This window comes from Aureobasidium pullulans (assembly GCF_000721785.1).
Source record: "Aureobasidium pullulans EXF-150 unplaced genomic scaffold scaffold_17, whole genome shotgun sequence".
In the NCBI taxonomy this organism is placed as follows: Eukaryota; Fungi; Ascomycota; class Dothideomycetes; order Dothideales; family Saccotheciaceae; genus Aureobasidium; species Aureobasidium pullulans.
The window spans coordinates 35,706-52,739 of record NW_021941037.1 but is presented as its reverse complement, the minus strand read 5'-3'; the positions used below and the strand labels follow the sequence as shown (position 1 = coordinate 52,739).

At 49.6% G+C, this 17,034-nt stretch overlaps 7 protein-coding genes across 7 annotated transcripts; all 7 read left to right on the top strand.

Annotated features, from left to right (window-relative positions):
• Positions 1 to 758: 758 nt before the first annotated feature.
• Positions 759 to 2,729, top strand: M438DRAFT_278917 (Arginase/deacetylase; the record flags this gene model as incomplete). Its single annotated transcript, XM_029901042.1, has 1 exon — positions 759 to 2,729. A coding segment is annotated over one exon (1,971 nt), but the record flags the coding sequence as incomplete, so codon positions are not given.
• A 1,694-nt stretch (positions 2,730 to 4,423) lies between these two features.
• M438DRAFT_337627 (uncharacterized protein) lies at positions 4,424 to 6,199 on the top strand (the record flags this gene model as incomplete). The annotated part of the gene is made up of 1 exon (XM_029904016.1): positions 4,424 to 6,199. The coding sequence occupies one exon, from the start codon at positions 4,424 to 4,426 to the stop codon at positions 6,197 to 6,199; it is 1,776 nt and encodes a 591-aa protein (XP_029757836.1).
• A 1,011-nt stretch (positions 6,200 to 7,210) lies between these two features.
• On the top strand, positions 7,211 to 8,878 carry M438DRAFT_367552 (uncharacterized protein; the record flags this gene model as incomplete). Its single annotated transcript, XM_029907965.1, has 3 exons — positions 7,211 to 7,484; positions 7,531 to 8,109; positions 8,166 to 8,878. 3 exons carry the CDS (start codon positions 7,211 to 7,213, stop codon positions 8,876 to 8,878), a joined length of 1,566 nt encoding a protein of 521 aa, XP_029757835.1.
• A 464-nt stretch (positions 8,879 to 9,342) lies between these two features.
• Positions 9,343 to 10,329, top strand: M438DRAFT_382992 (uncharacterized protein). Its single transcript, XM_029908928.1, has one exon. The coding sequence runs from the start codon at positions 9,544 to 9,546 to the stop codon at positions 10,135 to 10,137; it is 594 nt and encodes a 197-aa protein (XP_029757834.1). The 5' UTR covers positions 9,343 to 9,543; the 3' UTR covers positions 10,138 to 10,329.
• A 1,242-nt stretch (positions 10,330 to 11,571) lies between these two features.
• On the top strand, positions 11,572 to 13,177 carry M438DRAFT_382989 (uncharacterized protein; the record flags this gene model as incomplete). The annotated part of the gene is made up of 3 exons (XM_029908927.1): positions 11,572 to 11,629; positions 11,694 to 12,290; positions 12,339 to 13,177. The coding sequence occupies 3 exons, from the start codon at positions 11,572 to 11,574 to the stop codon at positions 13,175 to 13,177; spliced, it is 1,494 nt and encodes a 497-aa protein (XP_029757833.1).
• Positions 13,178 to 13,563: 386 nt separating this feature from the next.
• On the top strand, positions 13,564 to 14,190 carry M438DRAFT_337624 (uncharacterized protein; the record flags this gene model as incomplete). Its single annotated transcript, XM_029904015.1, has 2 exons — positions 13,564 to 13,624; positions 13,673 to 14,190. 2 exons carry the CDS (start codon positions 13,564 to 13,566, stop codon positions 14,188 to 14,190), a joined length of 579 nt encoding a protein of 192 aa, XP_029757832.1.
• Positions 14,191 to 15,682: 1,492 nt separating this feature from the next.
• M438DRAFT_382987 (uncharacterized protein) lies at positions 15,683 to 16,365 on the top strand (the record flags this gene model as incomplete). The annotated part of the gene is made up of 2 exons (XM_029908926.1): positions 15,683 to 15,747; positions 15,800 to 16,365. The coding sequence occupies exons 1-2, from the start codon at positions 15,699 to 15,701 to the stop codon at positions 16,363 to 16,365; spliced, it is 615 nt and encodes a 204-aa protein (XP_029757831.1). The 5' UTR covers positions 15,683 to 15,698.
• Between the last annotated feature and the right edge of the window lie 669 nt (positions 16,366 to 17,034).

The following is a 17,034-nucleotide window of genomic DNA, read 5'->3' as shown; positions in this document are numbered from 1 at the left end:
TGATCGGATTGACTTTAATCCGATAGCGGCCCAGCAGCTCGAAGGATGCAAGACTGACTCGAAGTATGGCAGCGTCCGCGGCCGAGTTGTAGACCTACCGTATGATTTGGACCTACTCTGATCATACCGTGACAACACATCGTCAAATTCTCTGAACAGGGTCTTTTCATCAGAAGTGCATGCCGTCGCGAAAGCAACAAGCAGTTGCATCTGTAGCGAAACAGTTGATGAGATGGGCCAAGACTATCACGTGCAAGCGCGCGGCTGTGAACGACAGACCGGGCCAACGTCAGCGGGCGGCGGGAGCAAGAGTGGACAGCAAGCTTTCCAGGGGCTGGACATGCCACTCCAAAGCTTTCTGATGACATGCAGGAATATTCAGATACCATCAAACGACATGCAAGAAATGCCTGTCGCAACAGGATTACCACTCTGATTCGAAAAGTCCGGAAACGCCAAGTCTAAACAAAACAATGGCTGAACAACAACTTCCCCGTTCAAGCCCTGGTCCAGCCCACCCTCGAGAACAAAGTCCATCCCTGTCACGGAATCTTGACCGTCTATCTTTGGCAAGATCAAATTCTCCAGCTGGTCAAAGGACTGCATCGCGAGTTGCGTCGAGCCCGATGACATCGAATTTTCGTTCAACAACTCCGAGCGCATACGAATCTCCATCTGCTTTGCGCAGAGCTTCCAGCTCAATGAGCCAAGCTGGAACCCCTCCTAGGCGCAAATCGTCAATGTCTTCTTTGCGCAGCATGACTAACCAAACCTCTCCTGCTGGTTCGCCTCGTCGTGGCGATAGATCTTCCTCGACAATTTCACATTATTCGAATGTGTTGATTGAGGAGCCGCCGCCATTGACTGCAGCTTCTGTCGCATCAACGCACTTTGCACAGGAACTGGCTCTGCATGAATCAGAGACAACTTCTGCGCAGGTCGCCGTCATTCTGCACGATGCGTGCTATGGTCATCGATTTTCTAGGCCAAAGACTTCCAAGGGCATGCTGAGCATGATTGTCGAAAGGCCGGAACGTGTTCTTGCTGCTGTTCTTGGTATTTGCACAGCATATGTTCGTCTTGGGTCAAGGCACTCAGGAGGTCAACATGCGCCACACCCAGACAGGCAACCAGATTCGCGCATTCCATTCAGGATCAAGAAGACTTCTCGCGCAGTGCCACTGACATCGCCATTTGTTTCTGCTGTGCACGGAACTGAGTGGATGAAGGAATTGGAGACCATGTGTAATGTAGCAGGCGAGAGACTGGCATTGCATATGAAGGAGTTGGCCAGACCAGAAGTGCTAGGCGCAACCAAGGAGAAAGACCCTTTCCACGAAGGCGACTTGTACCTTTGCTCGGAATCTCTCAATGCGCTTCAAGGAGCTGTTGGCGGTGTTTGTGAGGCGGTTGACACGATCTTCTCCAGCATTCCAAACTCTCCGAGACGTGCTTTCGTCGCAATTCGTCCTCCTGGTCACCACTGCTCATCAGACTTTCCTTCTGGCTTCTGTTGGATTAACAATGTTCACATTGGCATAGAATATGCTGCTCAAACTTATGGCCTTACTCATGCCGTAATCCTGGATATCGACCTGCATCATGGCGATGGCTCTCAGGATATCACTTGGGACAGAAATGCGAAGAGTGCCAGGATGCCGAAAAACGCTTCTTTCACCAAAAAGACCGCGATTGGATATTACAGTATGCACGACATCAACTCATATCCTTGCGAAGAGGGAGATAAAGATAAGGTCACGAACGCCAGTCTTTGCATCGACAACATCCACAATCAATCTATCTGGAACGTTCATCTGGAAGCCTGGAGAACCATGGATGAGTTCTGGGCTCTGTACGAAGGAAAATATCTGACCTTGCTGGAGAAGGCTCGCACATTCCTGAAAAGACACACTCAGATGATCAAAGACTCGCCAAAGCAAGCACCACCAAAGGCTGCTATTTTTATTTCTGCTGGTTTCGACGCAAGTCAATGGGAAGGCGCTGGCATGCAGAGACATGCAGTGAACGTACCCACCGAATTTTATGCTCGATTCGCAAAAGATGTTGTCAAGTTGGCTCAAGAAGAAGGTACGGGAGTCAACGGTCGCGTCATATCTGTACTAGAAGGCGGCTATAGCGATCGAGCCCTCTGCAGTGGTTTACTCAGTCATATCTCTGGACTCTGCCAGGATCCCAGCCCAGCGACTTCGAACGGTTCACCAGCACAGCAAGCCGACGATGATATCACGAGTGCTATGCAAAGCATGAATATCGCATCCAGTCCTACCAATACACCTGCGCATCGGTCTCCGGAGTACGACTCCAGCTGGTGGGATGTGAAAAATTTGCAGGCCTTGGAAAGTCATGTTACGCCACCTCCTCCTCCAGCCCCTGCCAGAACTCAGCGAACAGCCATGCCGACATATGCTACGCCCACGCAATCGTTCACAGGAAAGGTCGTTGACCCTCTCAAGTTTCAGCGGTCAATCTCAGGGACAATGCGACCAATGTCGCCCAGACCTTCTGGTCCGAGAGAGCCTCCTGGGGTGAATTGGATCGTTGCCGTACATGAACTCAGCAAACTCATCATTCCTTCCGACCGACAAACAAGAAGTCATGCTCCTGAAGACCTAGCTCCACCAAGAGTCAAGAAGGACAGACTTTCTGCGCCAGCTATTGTACCTGCCGAGCCAGTGGCTGGAGGGAGACAGCTGAGAACTAGAAAACCAAAGGGTGCCGGAACTGTCAGTCCGCCTACTGAAGCTGATATGGCCATGAAGCTTCTCCCAGTTGATCTGGCTAGGCGCCAGACGATCTCGGAGCTGCCAGCATCGACTAGTGTCCAACCTGCTGCTGAGAACCTTCAACCACCGAAACGCACGACCAGAAGGACCAGCAGCATGTTCGGCTTGACTCCCGAAGCTAACGATGTGCCTCCTGTCCCAAGTACACAGCAACTACCTCTGAGTCCCAAGAAGGCACGTGGGAAGGCATTGAAGCCGACTCCGCCTCCAGAACCAGTCATCAAGCAAGAGCCTTTCATCAAACCGGAAACGTTTGTGAAGCAAGAACCATTTATCAAGCAAGAAGCAGAACAATTTGTTAAGCTGGAAAATCGCATGTCGCGTCCAGAGCCAAAACGCTTCCCGTCAGCGCCTTCTGTGCCGACCGCTCTGCCTCCCACAATTGACTTCAGCAAGCCTCCTGTCAATCATATCGAACCTCTCCGACCAGTTGGGATTAAGAGAATCCATCTGAAGGTAGGGACGCGAGAAGAGCATGATCGGAAGATGAGAGAGATAGAAGAGAAGGCCAGAGCGGAAGTAAAGGCTGCAAGAATGATCAAGCCTGAGGTGTCAAAGCCTCCACAAACAGCTCAGCCTGTGGCTCCAGCGGCCGAACAGAATGGTCAGATAGTGGACATACCAGAGGTACAACCAAACGCTGTTTCTGAGACAAACCCGGAGCAACAGCCTCGCAGACAACCAGCCTCTGCTTCGATGACCGTGCCTTCGACCATGGGCCACACCGACTCACCTCTTTACCTCGACATGGGGCCGCCAACGCAGGCCAATACGCCCGATCAACCGACCCTCGCATTTACTGCACCACAACAGACTTTGAATGATGATCGGCAACCCTCGGAATTACATCACCCACAAAGTAATGTCCAGGTACCGCAATATCCTGCCATGCCACGCACCGAGACACAGGCCATGCCACAACACAATCACAACTTCTTCAACCCATCCTATACACACCCTCAAAACAACCTTCCCATCTTCAGCAGTACGGGAGCCATTCCTTTTGCAACACAGCAGTCTGCGGCTAGACCGAATGGTCCAAATCCAGTCTCTGGACACGGTAATGGAGTGTCAAGATCTATGCTTGAAGGCCTGCCTACGCTGTCAAAGGTTATCACGCCTGACGATGTTGATATGATGGATTTGGATAGTCCGGAAAAGAAGAGGGATGGTAAGGGAGAGAGGATAATCCCGGAGACGCCGCAGCACTAGATGAGCGAGGTGTCACGGAGGTGTACCGTGGTAGCAAGACCAGCGGTGCAGGGGATGGCAAAGGGAAGGAGAATGATCAAGGGACACGGTAGGACGTTATGATGTTTCTCTTCTTTCATGATACCCTTTAGACTTCTTCTCAAATTGAACGATTTTCACACTTCATTCATTCGCAGCATGTTCCAGGACTCGAGAGCCAGGCGGAAGGAAAGAGTGGAGGGGCAGGCTTCCCAAAAGGGAAAGGCGTCGGACTGAACGCGAGATGTTCGCGTCCAAATTCCGTCATGACCGAGGCAGCCACCACAACGTCTATATCGCTGTCGCAAGACACAATCGCCACCAGATAATCAATTACAACACGTCTCATCCCGATCGCATACATCCACTGCACCACAATCACTATCGCGATGCCGCCAAAACGCGCCGCAAGGACGGCTGCCAAAGCCGCGCCTGTCACCGACAAGAAGACTCCAGCGACCAGAGGAAACCGATCGCATGTGCAAAAGTCCACACCGCCGCAGGAAGAACAGCCAGAAGCCAACAGTGCTGTCCGCAGTACCCGATCGCGCAAGTCGACAACTACCGAGCAAGATGCCCCAGCACCAGAAGAACAAGCAGAAGCAGCCGCGACGAGCGATGCGATTCCTCAGCCACGCACGAAACAGCGCCCATTGACGCGTGGTCGACCTCCGAGAACCGTCAAGAAGCCAGCACCGAGTCAGGCGAACAAAGGTGCCTTGGATGCTTTGAAGGCGCGTATGGAAGAAGATCGCAGAGCCACAAAAGCTGGAGTCGTACCACCGCCTGCGCCGCAGAGTCGATCGCAACAAGCTGAACACGCTGTGCGAGTGGCTACAAACAACGATGGAGATGCTGCAATGGTACCTGCCCGTCCGGTGCCACGATCGCCCTCACCAGCCAGACAGACGGCAGTGCCTGGAACGGCTGTCAAGGCGCCTGCTAGTGTCGCGCGTCCGCAGTCAGCATTGAAGATGCAGAGTACGCCTGGAGCAGAGACATCTGTACTGGCTTTGCAGAACTTCAGACGCCGCCCTCGTCAGCCTAGTTTGCTGCAGATGGTTCAAAATCCTGAGTTGGCAGGCACCCCAATCGACGACACTACCGATTTCACCTTGGGAAGCTTGGGTGACGAGGATGATTTCGCGCCGCATGACGAGAGTACGCCTCTGCAGCTTGCTAAGGGTAGGCCGATTGAGGTTGATCAGGAGCCGGAGGAAGACGAGGATGAGGAAGAACAATTGCCAGAGCAGGACAAGGCCCAGACACCGGAGGCAGCTCTTCCTGAAGATGATGACGAGTTCTACGGGGCAACACCACAGAAGTCAACACGGCAGAGCCGCAAGCGCAAGTCAGACGCCATCGAAGAATCTGAGGTCCAGATTGTTCGCTCGTCTCCCTCATTGCCTTCGCCATCACGTTCAATTGTCGAACATGAGTACGAAACCATCCCTGCGACGGCACCCGACGATGAGGAGGAAGAGGCGGCAACCACCGAATCGCAACAACGACGACTGCTCAGCGACACATACGCCGATCCCCTCAGCAGCTCACCACCACCCGAACCCATCAGTCCCAACTCTCCCGAGCAACGTCGCCAAACTCCCGCCATATCTCCTTCAGCCATCCGCAAATCTGCTCGTGGAGGAGGTCAATCTAAGAAAGCGCCCAAACCCTTGACCACCGCAACATTACGAGCCATGCTTCCCAAACGCCGAGCTCAACGCAAAGACGAATTCGACTTCTCCTCCAGCTCAGCCCACGAAGCAAATTCATCCGCATTCGAAGAAGAGAGGAGGAAAAGAGCAAAGACGAAGAAGCCCACAGCTCCTAAGAAGACTGCACCCGTCAAACTCACCAAGAAACCCACCACCGCTGCAGTAAGCAAGAGGACATCACGGACGTATGCTCGCAGCAACAAGGAGAACAACCCTGTCCATATATCTTCCGGCTCTTCTTCGTTGTCAGAATTGAACAGCGATGAACTGGAAGCTGACGAAACTGCCGATACCAGTCTTGATACTATCAAGGGTGGAAAGTCAGACGACAAGCTTTCTGAAGAACTGAGGAAGGCCAGGGATAAGTTTGCAGAAGTTGATGATTGGGAGATGGAGTTCGAAAGTGCGAGTTTAGGGGGCGGCGAGGCTAGTAGTCCATGGCGATGAGCTGTCTTCGTGATTGAGCGGCTATAACAGTGGTGTTCTGGTGGGCTTTGGGGTGCTTGGGGTATGCGATGGTATTACTGGTGTACTGGATGAGCAATCGGGTGGTTATATATCGTTGTAGGAGTTTCTTGCTGCTCGTCTCGATGACTTGGATGGTTGCTTATATTCACGATTATTGCTCTATCCTTCAACCCTTTAATTCCCTACGCCTGTCAATGTGCATGTTGTCCTTGTCTTTTCAAGACGAGTGCTGCATCTAGAAAGGTCTTGCGAACTCAGGACCGCAGCTTTTTAAACATCAGCACCTGCAGCATCTTCTGCTTTGAACACTTGATATCCAAGGAACTCGGACAGAATTGTAGACGCGACATCACGGTCTAAATCCTGCACATCAACTTATAGTATCTGGTCTGCGCGGTCGACACAGGGATATATATCTTCATGGCAGGGTGGCAGGCATGACGAGGATTTGTTGCCAACACAATCGGCTCCACTTTCCAATGGACGTCACTTGCTTCCTTGTGCAAACAGCATTTTCTCTGCTGCATTTTCCACCGCAATGATGAGGCAGCCTTGTCACGCTGAGGTACGTATCAAGTTGCGCACCGGGACTCGAGGTGGGAAGTGCACTGAGGTGGAAAGGATATCGAAGTGATGGGTACGCTTCATGTCGCCTTTGGGCCTTGTTGCTATGGAGGTGAAGACTTCCTGCCGCCAGTGATAAGCAATTTCGTGAAAATGGAAGTTGCTCACGAAGACCCGGCGACTGGAGTGAGCGGGCTGTTGCTGGCTTTGACTGACAATCACAAGCCGGCTGTGCAAAGAATAAAGAGTCGGGCAGCGACTGCTGTTTGTGGCACATGAGCTCAGTTATTTTGGCAAAACCATCACTTCCACAACTGCAGAAGCAAGAGCAGTTATGTCTGACGCCTTGATTGATTATCTTTCTCTCCGCACTCTGCACACTTCACTGCATCTCGTTCGTTTCCTTTCTCCTTCAACAACTCGACTATGGCGGCGCCCAAGACTGAACCACCGACTGCGCCCAGAGATCATCATCGGGAGCTGGAGCCTGTATTATTGGATCGTCGCGGAGTTCAAGGTCCTGAACGCCTACCTGATCTACCTCGTCAACGCATCAAGACCGACGGCGCTCAATCTGGCCAGCCGAACCGTAATAAAGGTCCTCGTGGCTCTGGTAAGAAACCAACGCGCTGGCTTAACTTCAACAACACCCTGAATAAATTGGTACCAGGCGCAAAGTTTTTGCGTACGCCCAGAGGTGGTAAGATATCATGGGTGGACTTATCGAAAGTTACTGACCGCTATAGAGTACCATAGTGGTCTCTATGCCTTGGCTATCGGTATGGGCGCCTGCCCGGACCGGACTTCAGCTATCGACTGGTCTGCCAGATCGCTGGAGAGCAACGCTTTCAGTAGACTGGTTGAGGCCGTCCATTCACTTCGCGCCGATTCACCTCGCCAATCTGCCAACTTGGAAATTATGCGCGTCAATTATGGTACTTTGAGCGCTAATCATCTTGCTATTCTGATCAACGAGTACAACAAGAGCACATGTGGACGCAAGATTCAACTCTTCCTTGCTGAAAGAGATGTAGAGAAAATGACACCGAATATACGAGATGCCAAAAAGATCGTAGTGCGCAAAAACTTCCGCACACAGCAATGGGAAGGATATGGTTACGCCGAAAGCGCTTCTATTGGAAGCTATGTCAAGAACCACCAGGCTCCAACACTTCCAATCTGGTCTTGTCCAGCCACTGAGGACGAGTCCAATCAAGCAGACGCTTCATATCTCAACAGTACCTCCTGTGAGTGGGACTCAGACTATGATGCTGAACCTGATCTCGAGGAACCTGAATTAGAGCTCTTGTTCACAGCAGGAGATGGTAAGTGTCTCAAGAATACAAAATGTGTGATGACTTGAACTCACCATGCGGCTTAGATTTCCAAAACGGCGTGCATGAATTGGTCACTTGCATAGCACACGACTCCAGACCCTCCTCCTCCAGGTTCCAATTAGTCTACTCGAGACTCAACGATCACCTGAACGACTCATCATATCGTGGCCCACCTGATCTCGAACCAGACGGCTCGCTCAGTAGCAAGGCTCTCGGTGCTCTCGCCGACTGGTGGAATTCAAGATGGAAGACCTATCAACGTGACAAGATTATACTATACACTGGCAACAGCCATGGTCGTTTTGAAGAAGTCACCTCACCGACGAACGAGGTCCGAAAGCCTGTATTTCTTGTTTACAAGGATGGTCGTTGGCACATTTTTATTGCTGGACATACTCTACCGTTTGAGTATGCGGTACGAGAAGCAGAGTGCACCGCCTCTAGTGATGTGAACACTCCCAGAGACACTGCGTCAGAGCTTGTCCACGACTTGAAGTCCACCGACTCAAACACCGAAATAATCGCCGAACGTACTCAAGATCTGGCTCGTGTTGTCGAGCGTCTTGAGGCCACTTCATTCAAGCAAACCAATACTATCAATGGTCTGTCGATGGCTGTCAAAGACTTGACTGCGACTGTTGCTACACTCACAACTGCTATGCAGGCAAAGGAAACCAGCTCAGCTCCCGAGGTTGATCATCTGACTCACAGACCTGGCGAAGAGATGGTTTTTGCAGACTTGATCTCTTTTGATTGAGAGAAATGAGGTGGGATGGAACGTTACCTTTTGACAGGTTAAATATGGTGGGTGTCAGGCAAGTAAAAAGAATAATCATGTTTCCTATCATTTCTTTCTCTATCTTCGGTTGTTGTTCATGTTTCTCAGAATGCACGATGATTTTGATTGTGGTTGAGTCGTCCGCTGGAGCGAACATATGATAAATCTCTCCTTGGACATGCGGCTGATATTGGAAATCATCCTGCATTTTCACAGGCTGCTTTTGCTGGCACTGGCTTTGTGAGATACCCTATCGTGAATTCGTCATACTGTAGTCGACCTACGTAATAGAGCGAAGGCAGAAGACCAGCATGTCAACATGCGCGATAATTCCAATTTCCTTGGAATTATCTGTAAAGCAACCGAATACTCCTGCTCTCGTACCCCCAGCTACATGATATCATGTTCTCTCTACAAGCAAAAGTGATGGCACAAATAGGCAAAAGAAAGTATTCTCGGGTCGCCTCAGTCTCCGGTAGTTTGGACTGACTTGACCCGCCCGAATGGTTTCCGTCCACAATCTCAGTTGAGACTGTCTTTCAGCCCACCGCATATGACAGCCGCTCTGACGGTTGCGCCACACGCCCTTTCTTTTGTGCTTTAAATCAATCCCGCTTTGTTTCAATATAAAGCTTTGGAATTTGATGGACGTTCTTGGCACCTTTTTTTCCACCATTGTTTTTTCCTACTCAGACCATATCGCTCAACTTGCCCGCCATTGGAACACGAATAATCGGTCGAAGATACTAGTCTTTGTGATCAATGTAAGTGAGGTCACAAAATTGCCGACAAAGACTTTTGGAAAAGAGCCAAAACCAGTTCTGCTTCGTTTGAATGAGAGCCGCTGGGAAGCCGTCTGCCATTTCGACGTGCCAGCTGAACAGCTCTCTGCTACCACGAAACCGGAACCAAAACACGCGGAGAACACCGACAAGAACCCAGATTCGACTGCGCCAGCCACGTCAGAACGACCTCGAGGAGAGCTTCAAGACAACACCAACGATACTGCCAAATCAGACTCAACCCCGCAAATCTCCACGACGATTAAAAGGCCAGATGAGATTGTTGTCGACAACCTTCGCAACGCAATATCAAAGCTAGCTCTCGCCGTCACCAATCTTTCGGAGGCAGCTATTCATATGGATCCTCCGCGTAGAGCAGCCATACAGCCATCAATTGACGCTTTGTATCTCGACTTCTGCGAGGTCACAAAAGATGGCTTGGTAGCTTTTCAGTGATGCTGTCAAGGACGATGACCATTCTTCTGATGAGGGAAATGTTGGAAAACAAGATGCTGATAATGCTGCATATCAAGCTGCAGACCGTGATGATTCTGACGGCGATTTTAATTGAGCCACCAAGAGATCAGAGCAAAGGATGTTGAGATGACAAGGGCAAGGACGTATCAACGATTTCTTCAAGACTTACACATCAATTAAACTTTCAACGAATGTCTTGTGCATATTTAAACAACTGTGCCGCCCAAAGGCTGAGACTCGAGAGAATCAAGTAAGTGTTTGCTGCCAGAGGTGTGCCGGATACGAGTTGAGGCCATTCCACTGGGCCACTCCCGCCTGGCGATGAAGCGATGGTGATGGAGATGTGGTTGTTGGGTGGGTTCATAGAGGTGGTCAAGGAGAGAGGGGCGCGAGTTCATAAGCAACTTTGGAAGGCCTCCGAGTGTATATCCATTTCTCAATCACGGCTTATGTTTGTTTAAGCGCCTGTCTTTTCGCAGTAATCACTAAAGAGTAGCAGCTCTGTTCGAAATGGCCGACTTCGTCCCAATTCTCTGGTCAGTGAGAACGAAAGTATGAAAATCGGAGAGAATGAGAGCTCGTCCAAGGGCAACATCTCTATATGGACATTCAGGTTTTTTTTCTTGTATTTCCACGGCTGAGAGACGACTCCCAAGTAAGAGCATAGGAGAGTGATGATGTCCAGAAACAAGAATATCTCACAATCGATCCCATCTCCTTCCTGAGACATTAGTCGAAGAAAACACACAAGAATGCACGATCATATTCAGATGTTTGTGTGTTACTGATGAAAGGCAGACGAGAGCATGATCTCACTGAATATGTGAATGTATCTGAGCAAGCTTCTGCATCTTCATGAATGAAGGTTCTTGTCCGATTGACGCAGGAAAGGGCAGAAGAACGGAAGGGAATCCATGAATACGCCAAAAGGGCGGCCGTTGATGTAGAAACTTGAGCGCTCATTCTGCATTGTTTCAGTGAGATGTTGTACGTATTTGATGGTGGAAAGAATGTTCTGAGCACCGTCATATACAATGCTCTGAGAAGAAGGTGTTGAGATGCTTGTTGTCCTCCATGGATGTTAGAGAGCGGCTTCCTCTTCTTTCGGCTCCTGCAGTTCACTTCCCCTCTTACGACCTGAAAATTTGTTCACCTTGAAAAGTTCATCACAAAGCGGAATTCCTTTCATTTCTGAATCACTCAGAGTTTTGGATAGGAAGGAAGCAAACATTGCGGCTTGGCGTGTTGTCTCGTCGCCGTCAAACATCGCGGCTGCTTTCTTTGTTTTGGGCAGCTCTCCCGCCCAACATTTGCTTTGGTCTGCGCTGAACGGAACTCTTCAGCTCTTCGATATCCGCGACTGCGCGTCAACACATCTGCTCTTGACATCCCGGCTTCAACTACTGAACAACAATGACTACGAAGGAGGATCTTGTGCCCGGAGGCCGATGGCTGCTCCAGACTGGCGAAGGTAATACTAAAGATTAATGCTTTGGCAAGATCAAATGAGAGGGACCCACACTGACTTCCCATAGGTTATCTGGGCGCACTGAGAGCTATCGCCGTTGGCATGGCTGCTGATCCGAATCTCATCAGGCCATTGGACTGGGAATTCTTCTCCCATGAGGTTCAGTCTTTTCTGGCTATCAGGGGCGTCTGGACGACATTGGTGCTGAACCCAGATAATCCAGACTTGGAAAACATGGCGGAGTTTGAGGAGTGTCTCCATGAGGTGATGGATGAATACCATGATCGATACCCATCAACTCTTAGCTACAGACTGTTTCTCACCACCGGCGATGGTTCGGGTCTCTGCAGATCCTCGCAGACAAGAACATCAGTTTCATCCTGGACAAATATTGCAATTCGCTACGATGACGGTCTCTGGTACGGATGTGGTTACTTTGCAGAGTCATCCGAGGACCCTAACCTCCAAGTCGCTGCACAATCGAACAACGTCGAAGATCTTACAAGCGCTGCTTCGGACCCCACTATCTCTGAGCCCAACAAGACTGTGCGAGGGACTGAAGTCTCTATTAACCAATCGCCCGAGAAAATCAGCAGAGTCGAATCCTCCAACACCATGGACGATCTTGTCCCTGGTGGCAGATGGATACAAACACCCGGCAACAGTAAGTGAGCACGATCCTCGTCTATGTATCACGACTGACTTCCATCAGACTTCGAAAGCGCTGTGTACGCATTGGCAATCGGATTGAGTGCTAATCCAAGAGTCACCCGTCCCCTGAAGTGGAATAGTATTAGACCCGAAAGAATTCACTACGATTACCTCAAGCCCTGCTGTAACACCGCGTTTCGCGGATCGGACGAATCATTCAATCCCAACGATCCAATGAACGAAAAGTTCCTCTCTGTTGCCATGGAAGAATGGAACAAGTACGCGAAGAACAAGCTTCACCTGTTTGCAGAGATCGAAGGGGAGATCACGCAGCTGGTCGTATACAAGGGGGATGCTGAGCCTACCACTGTTCTGGTCCGTCTTACTGGAGACAGATGGGAAGGCTGCGGATACTGCAGGGATGACGAGGCCGACGTATCCGAGACATACAACACTGCTACCTTGCTCCCTACCGAGGACGTGAACCAAGACGCACTATCTCTTGTCGTGTATCCCGGTATCACTACTGAGCCCGAGGCTTCTCACGATGCTCCAATCTCGAGCGACAGCGAGAAGATGGGCGAAAAATTCGAGTTAGAGCTCCAGACGGTGCTCTCGCGTTCTGAGCCGCTGCTTATTGCCATCTCAGGTATAGTCCCCGCCATGGAGAAGCTGAACATGTCCCTCAACGAAGTACGAACTGGCCTAAGAGCAGCCACTAAACCGACACGTGACAGAAGCTACACCGGGCCCAAAAGAAAGCCTAATACTGCCTTTCCCAAAGTTCCTTCAGCCGCGGATATGAACGACACACAAGTTCATCAGTCCAACGCCTCTACTCAGTCGATTTCTGCATATCATGATGCAGATCATGATGACTCTTGCAGTGATTCTGATTGAGGTGTCGAGCAAAGAGAAAGCCTTGGTTTTTTTTGGAGGTCATTGTGTTGAGGTAAAAGAATAGATCAGTAGATAGACATGCAATACTGGAGGTGGTTGCAGCTGTGAGGATAGCTATTAGCCAATGACCAGGTCTGCTTTCCACTTTTGACATTGATACCCACGCGCCAATTTCCCGTGTCTTCTCAACTTGATCTCGTCACTCTTCACTTCCGGAAGAAATCGGAAATTTGCACTAAGACCAAGCAACTCACAGTTCTTGACGTGTCATATGTCTTCACAAACATTGTTCTTTCTGCTGCACCGCCAGACTTTGCTCTGCGCTTCAATCTGTTCCTTGCCATAACAACAATCTCTTGATCAAGTTGGAGCCTTGCTATCACGTAATGATACCGACCAAGGAAGAACTCGTGCCTGATGGAAGATGGGTGTCAGTCCCTGGAACCGGTAAGTCTCAGTTTAGCTCCATTCTGGGCCACCACTAACATCTTACAGATGCGAGAAGTAGCTTGTATGCCCTTTTTCTAGCCATGGCGACTAATAGCTCCCTCAACCGAGCTCCGATCTGGGACCCCCGACCAGATCCTCGATTTGGTACTCGAGCAATCGAGGTACTCAATTGCACCTTACTGAAGGCAGTCTGGGAAGGAGATGTGATCCTTCGCTCTCCCGAGTTCCTGGCCTCACAGCCTTCAATGCTCCTGTCTATTCTTGCAGTTAGTCGGGAGGTCCACCTTTGGAAGCAATCCGCTTACTTGCACTTGATGAGATATCGACTTTACATTGAGAAAGAGGGACAAATCATCAAGCTGTGCAATCCACAGGTCAAGACACACAGGAATGCCTTGATTCGATGTGCGAATGGTCGTTGGGAAGCTTTCACCTACTTCAAGCAGGATGTGTCTGAGATCTCGGTCGACAAGCTCAAGCTTACCTCGGCTCCTAGCCTCGCATCCTCCACACGCGATCCTTTCGCCACCCACCAGGATAACTTCACCTCAGATACTAACTGATACTTATTGGTACTGATTCATACATACCAATTGATACTTTTGGTACTAATTACTACTTTTTGGTACTAATCACTACTTTTTGGTACTAATTGATACTTATCAATACTTAGCAATACTTATTAGCGATACTTATTAATACTCAGCAATACTTATCAATACTCAGCAATACTTGTCAATACTTGTCAATACTTAGCAATACTTATTAAAACTAACTGATTTATGCTTACATAAGCAGAAGGACTTCTTTCTACTTATAAGACTATTCTTCTTTCTTCTTTCCTTCTTACTCTTTTTTTAAGAACACTTACTTTTTCTAAGTAAAAATGTCTACTCCTACTTCTTCTTCTTCTTCTTCTTCTTCTTCTTCTTCTTCTTCTTCTTCGTCTTCTCCTTCTATTCCTAAGTAAGTCATAGGTTCTTATTCTTTATTATTCTAATTTACTTATTTTTATAGGAGAGGAGTAGGTCGTCCTAAAGGATCTTCTTCTCGTTTAGAGATCTCTTTAAAGAAATCTCTCTCTTCTTATAAGAAAAAGCTCAAGAAATATAAAGCCTTGAATAAGGCTTTAGAAAAAGAGCTTATAGAAAAGAAACTTCTTTTAAAAAGAAAAGAAAAAAGACTTGAAGACCTGTGCACAATCACCGACGCAAGCGACGCCATGAAACGCCTCGATTCTCAACTCTCCGTCATGGGGTCTCTGGCTATGTCTCTCAACTATCTTGGGCCTCGGTACAGATTAGCCATCCAGCCTAGACTCAATATGCTCATCTCCGCTCTTCGTGGTCCTGGCTTTTCTCCATCTGCTACCTCATCCAATGAAGCCTCGATCAAACGCGCCACTGCTTCCTAAGGAGACGCAGGAGATAGCAGCACTCGATCGACATCCTTTGAAGCTCTCGACCGCGATGACTCTTGCAGCGATCCAGGATAGAGACTGTGGATGAGCAGGATGGACAATTGGACTTTGGAGAGAACGAAGATGGTCGAGACAGATGGAAGAAGTACAAGGAACCGAAGACTCATTGTGAGCTACGAGGAAGATCCGGCAAACAGACTTATCCACACTTGCATCTGCGTTCGGCGAAGATCGTGATAGCGATAATAAACACTTTTTTCTCAGACACGTAGATGCCCCCGTTCCAACTGCCAAAAGGCAAGATGATTTTTGTGACTGGGTGATTCTCCAGAGCGAGCGTGAAATGTTGGCTACTCTCAGTGGACTTGACCTCAGTCGCCAAAAGTATCATGCATCTTGACAAGCATTCCAACAGCCCCACAAGGCAGAGGAGATGCAGGTGCAACGAATATGCTTCCATTCACTTCCAAAAAGTACTGTTGCTTCTCACTCGGTTCTTTTTGTGAACTTGTCAAGGTGATCAACTTTTTGACTCTCACTCTCACTCGCTTACACGCGCGACACTTCGCAGCCGTCAAAATCGACACCGCGGTTTCCATATATTCTCTGCGCTTTGTCGCTACACCTCGATCTCCAAACAACACAACAATCATGGAAGCATACATGCCTGGTCGCAGATGGCTCGCAGTGCCTGGAAGCGGTGCGTCGCAGCCTCGACTCTGTGCATGTCGTACCTTACTGACTAGACGTAGACAAGCAGAGCGCACTCTACGCTGTTGCGGCTGGTCTCGCCTCCCGTGTCGACATGGAACGCCCTCTTGACTGGTCCGAAGGCACTCCAGAACGCGAGATCCTCGACTACCTCAGACGTTTGACCACTGGTCCAGGCTCCCGCCTCACTGGCGTCATGGAGTTGTCCACAATCTATATGCTCGAGTCAATTATCAGAACCTGGAACGACACCCGTCAGGGAGGGCAGTACGGCCTCATCGTCAATGATGAGCTCCTCATTGGTGGCCGCAACTACCTCCACATGCTCGCGGGATCAACAAAGCTTCCCGATTGTACCGTCGTTCTTCGTCAGGGCGGCCGCCGCTGGGAAGTCCTTGCTCACTTCACTGATCCCAGGACCACGAAGATCATCATCGATGAGCTCCAGAAGCATTCGTCAACCATGCTACGTACAGTCGAGAAGCTGAAGGAGGATCTTGAGAAGCTCCCCTCGCCTGCTCCTGCCAGCTTGACTGCCACCATGGAAGTGCTTTTGGCTGCCCTGAAACTGGCCGCTGTTGCTGAAGACAAGGAGACCACTGCTTAGTGCCGTCGCGGAAGACAAGGAGGGCTCTGGCTGGGCGATACAAGGAGAACGAGAGCGCTGCTTGGTTCCAAGCAACCTTGCAATGACTTCGATTGCGAGCATGGGCAACAATTGGAGCAAAGAAGTCGGAAGGATCGGAAACAAAGACATAGCTCACTACCAATCATGCAAACACTCGATCACAAGTTTTGTATTCCCGTCAATAACATGCGCTCACGCAGCAACTGGAAAGACATGTACCCATAATCGTTGTGCGTGAGATGTTCAATGACCCAAGATGCTGCACAGGAATTAGTGATATGCAAGACAGCTCTCTAATGTTCCAGACCTCTGCACCAAGAATCGCGTCGCAGGAATGCTGCATGTTTTCGTGCAACAGTATGGCACGTTGTTCTGTTTGCTTATCCACATTCTCAACTGACAGCAAATTCTTGATCTCTTTTGGAATGGGAAGTCGCTGGAAACTACTTGCATATCAGACTCTGCTCTGTCCGAATTCAGAACACAGGTTGTCTCTTTCTTTGCGCATCGTGTTTCAGGGCGAGAGCGGCGAATTTTGAGACAAACGCCCGGCTTGGCTTGTTATTTGTATGACCAGCACCTTCCACTTCTTGGTCAATTGGTTTTCCCACTTAGACGAAATCTCAAACCTGTTCAAGTTGTCCCTTC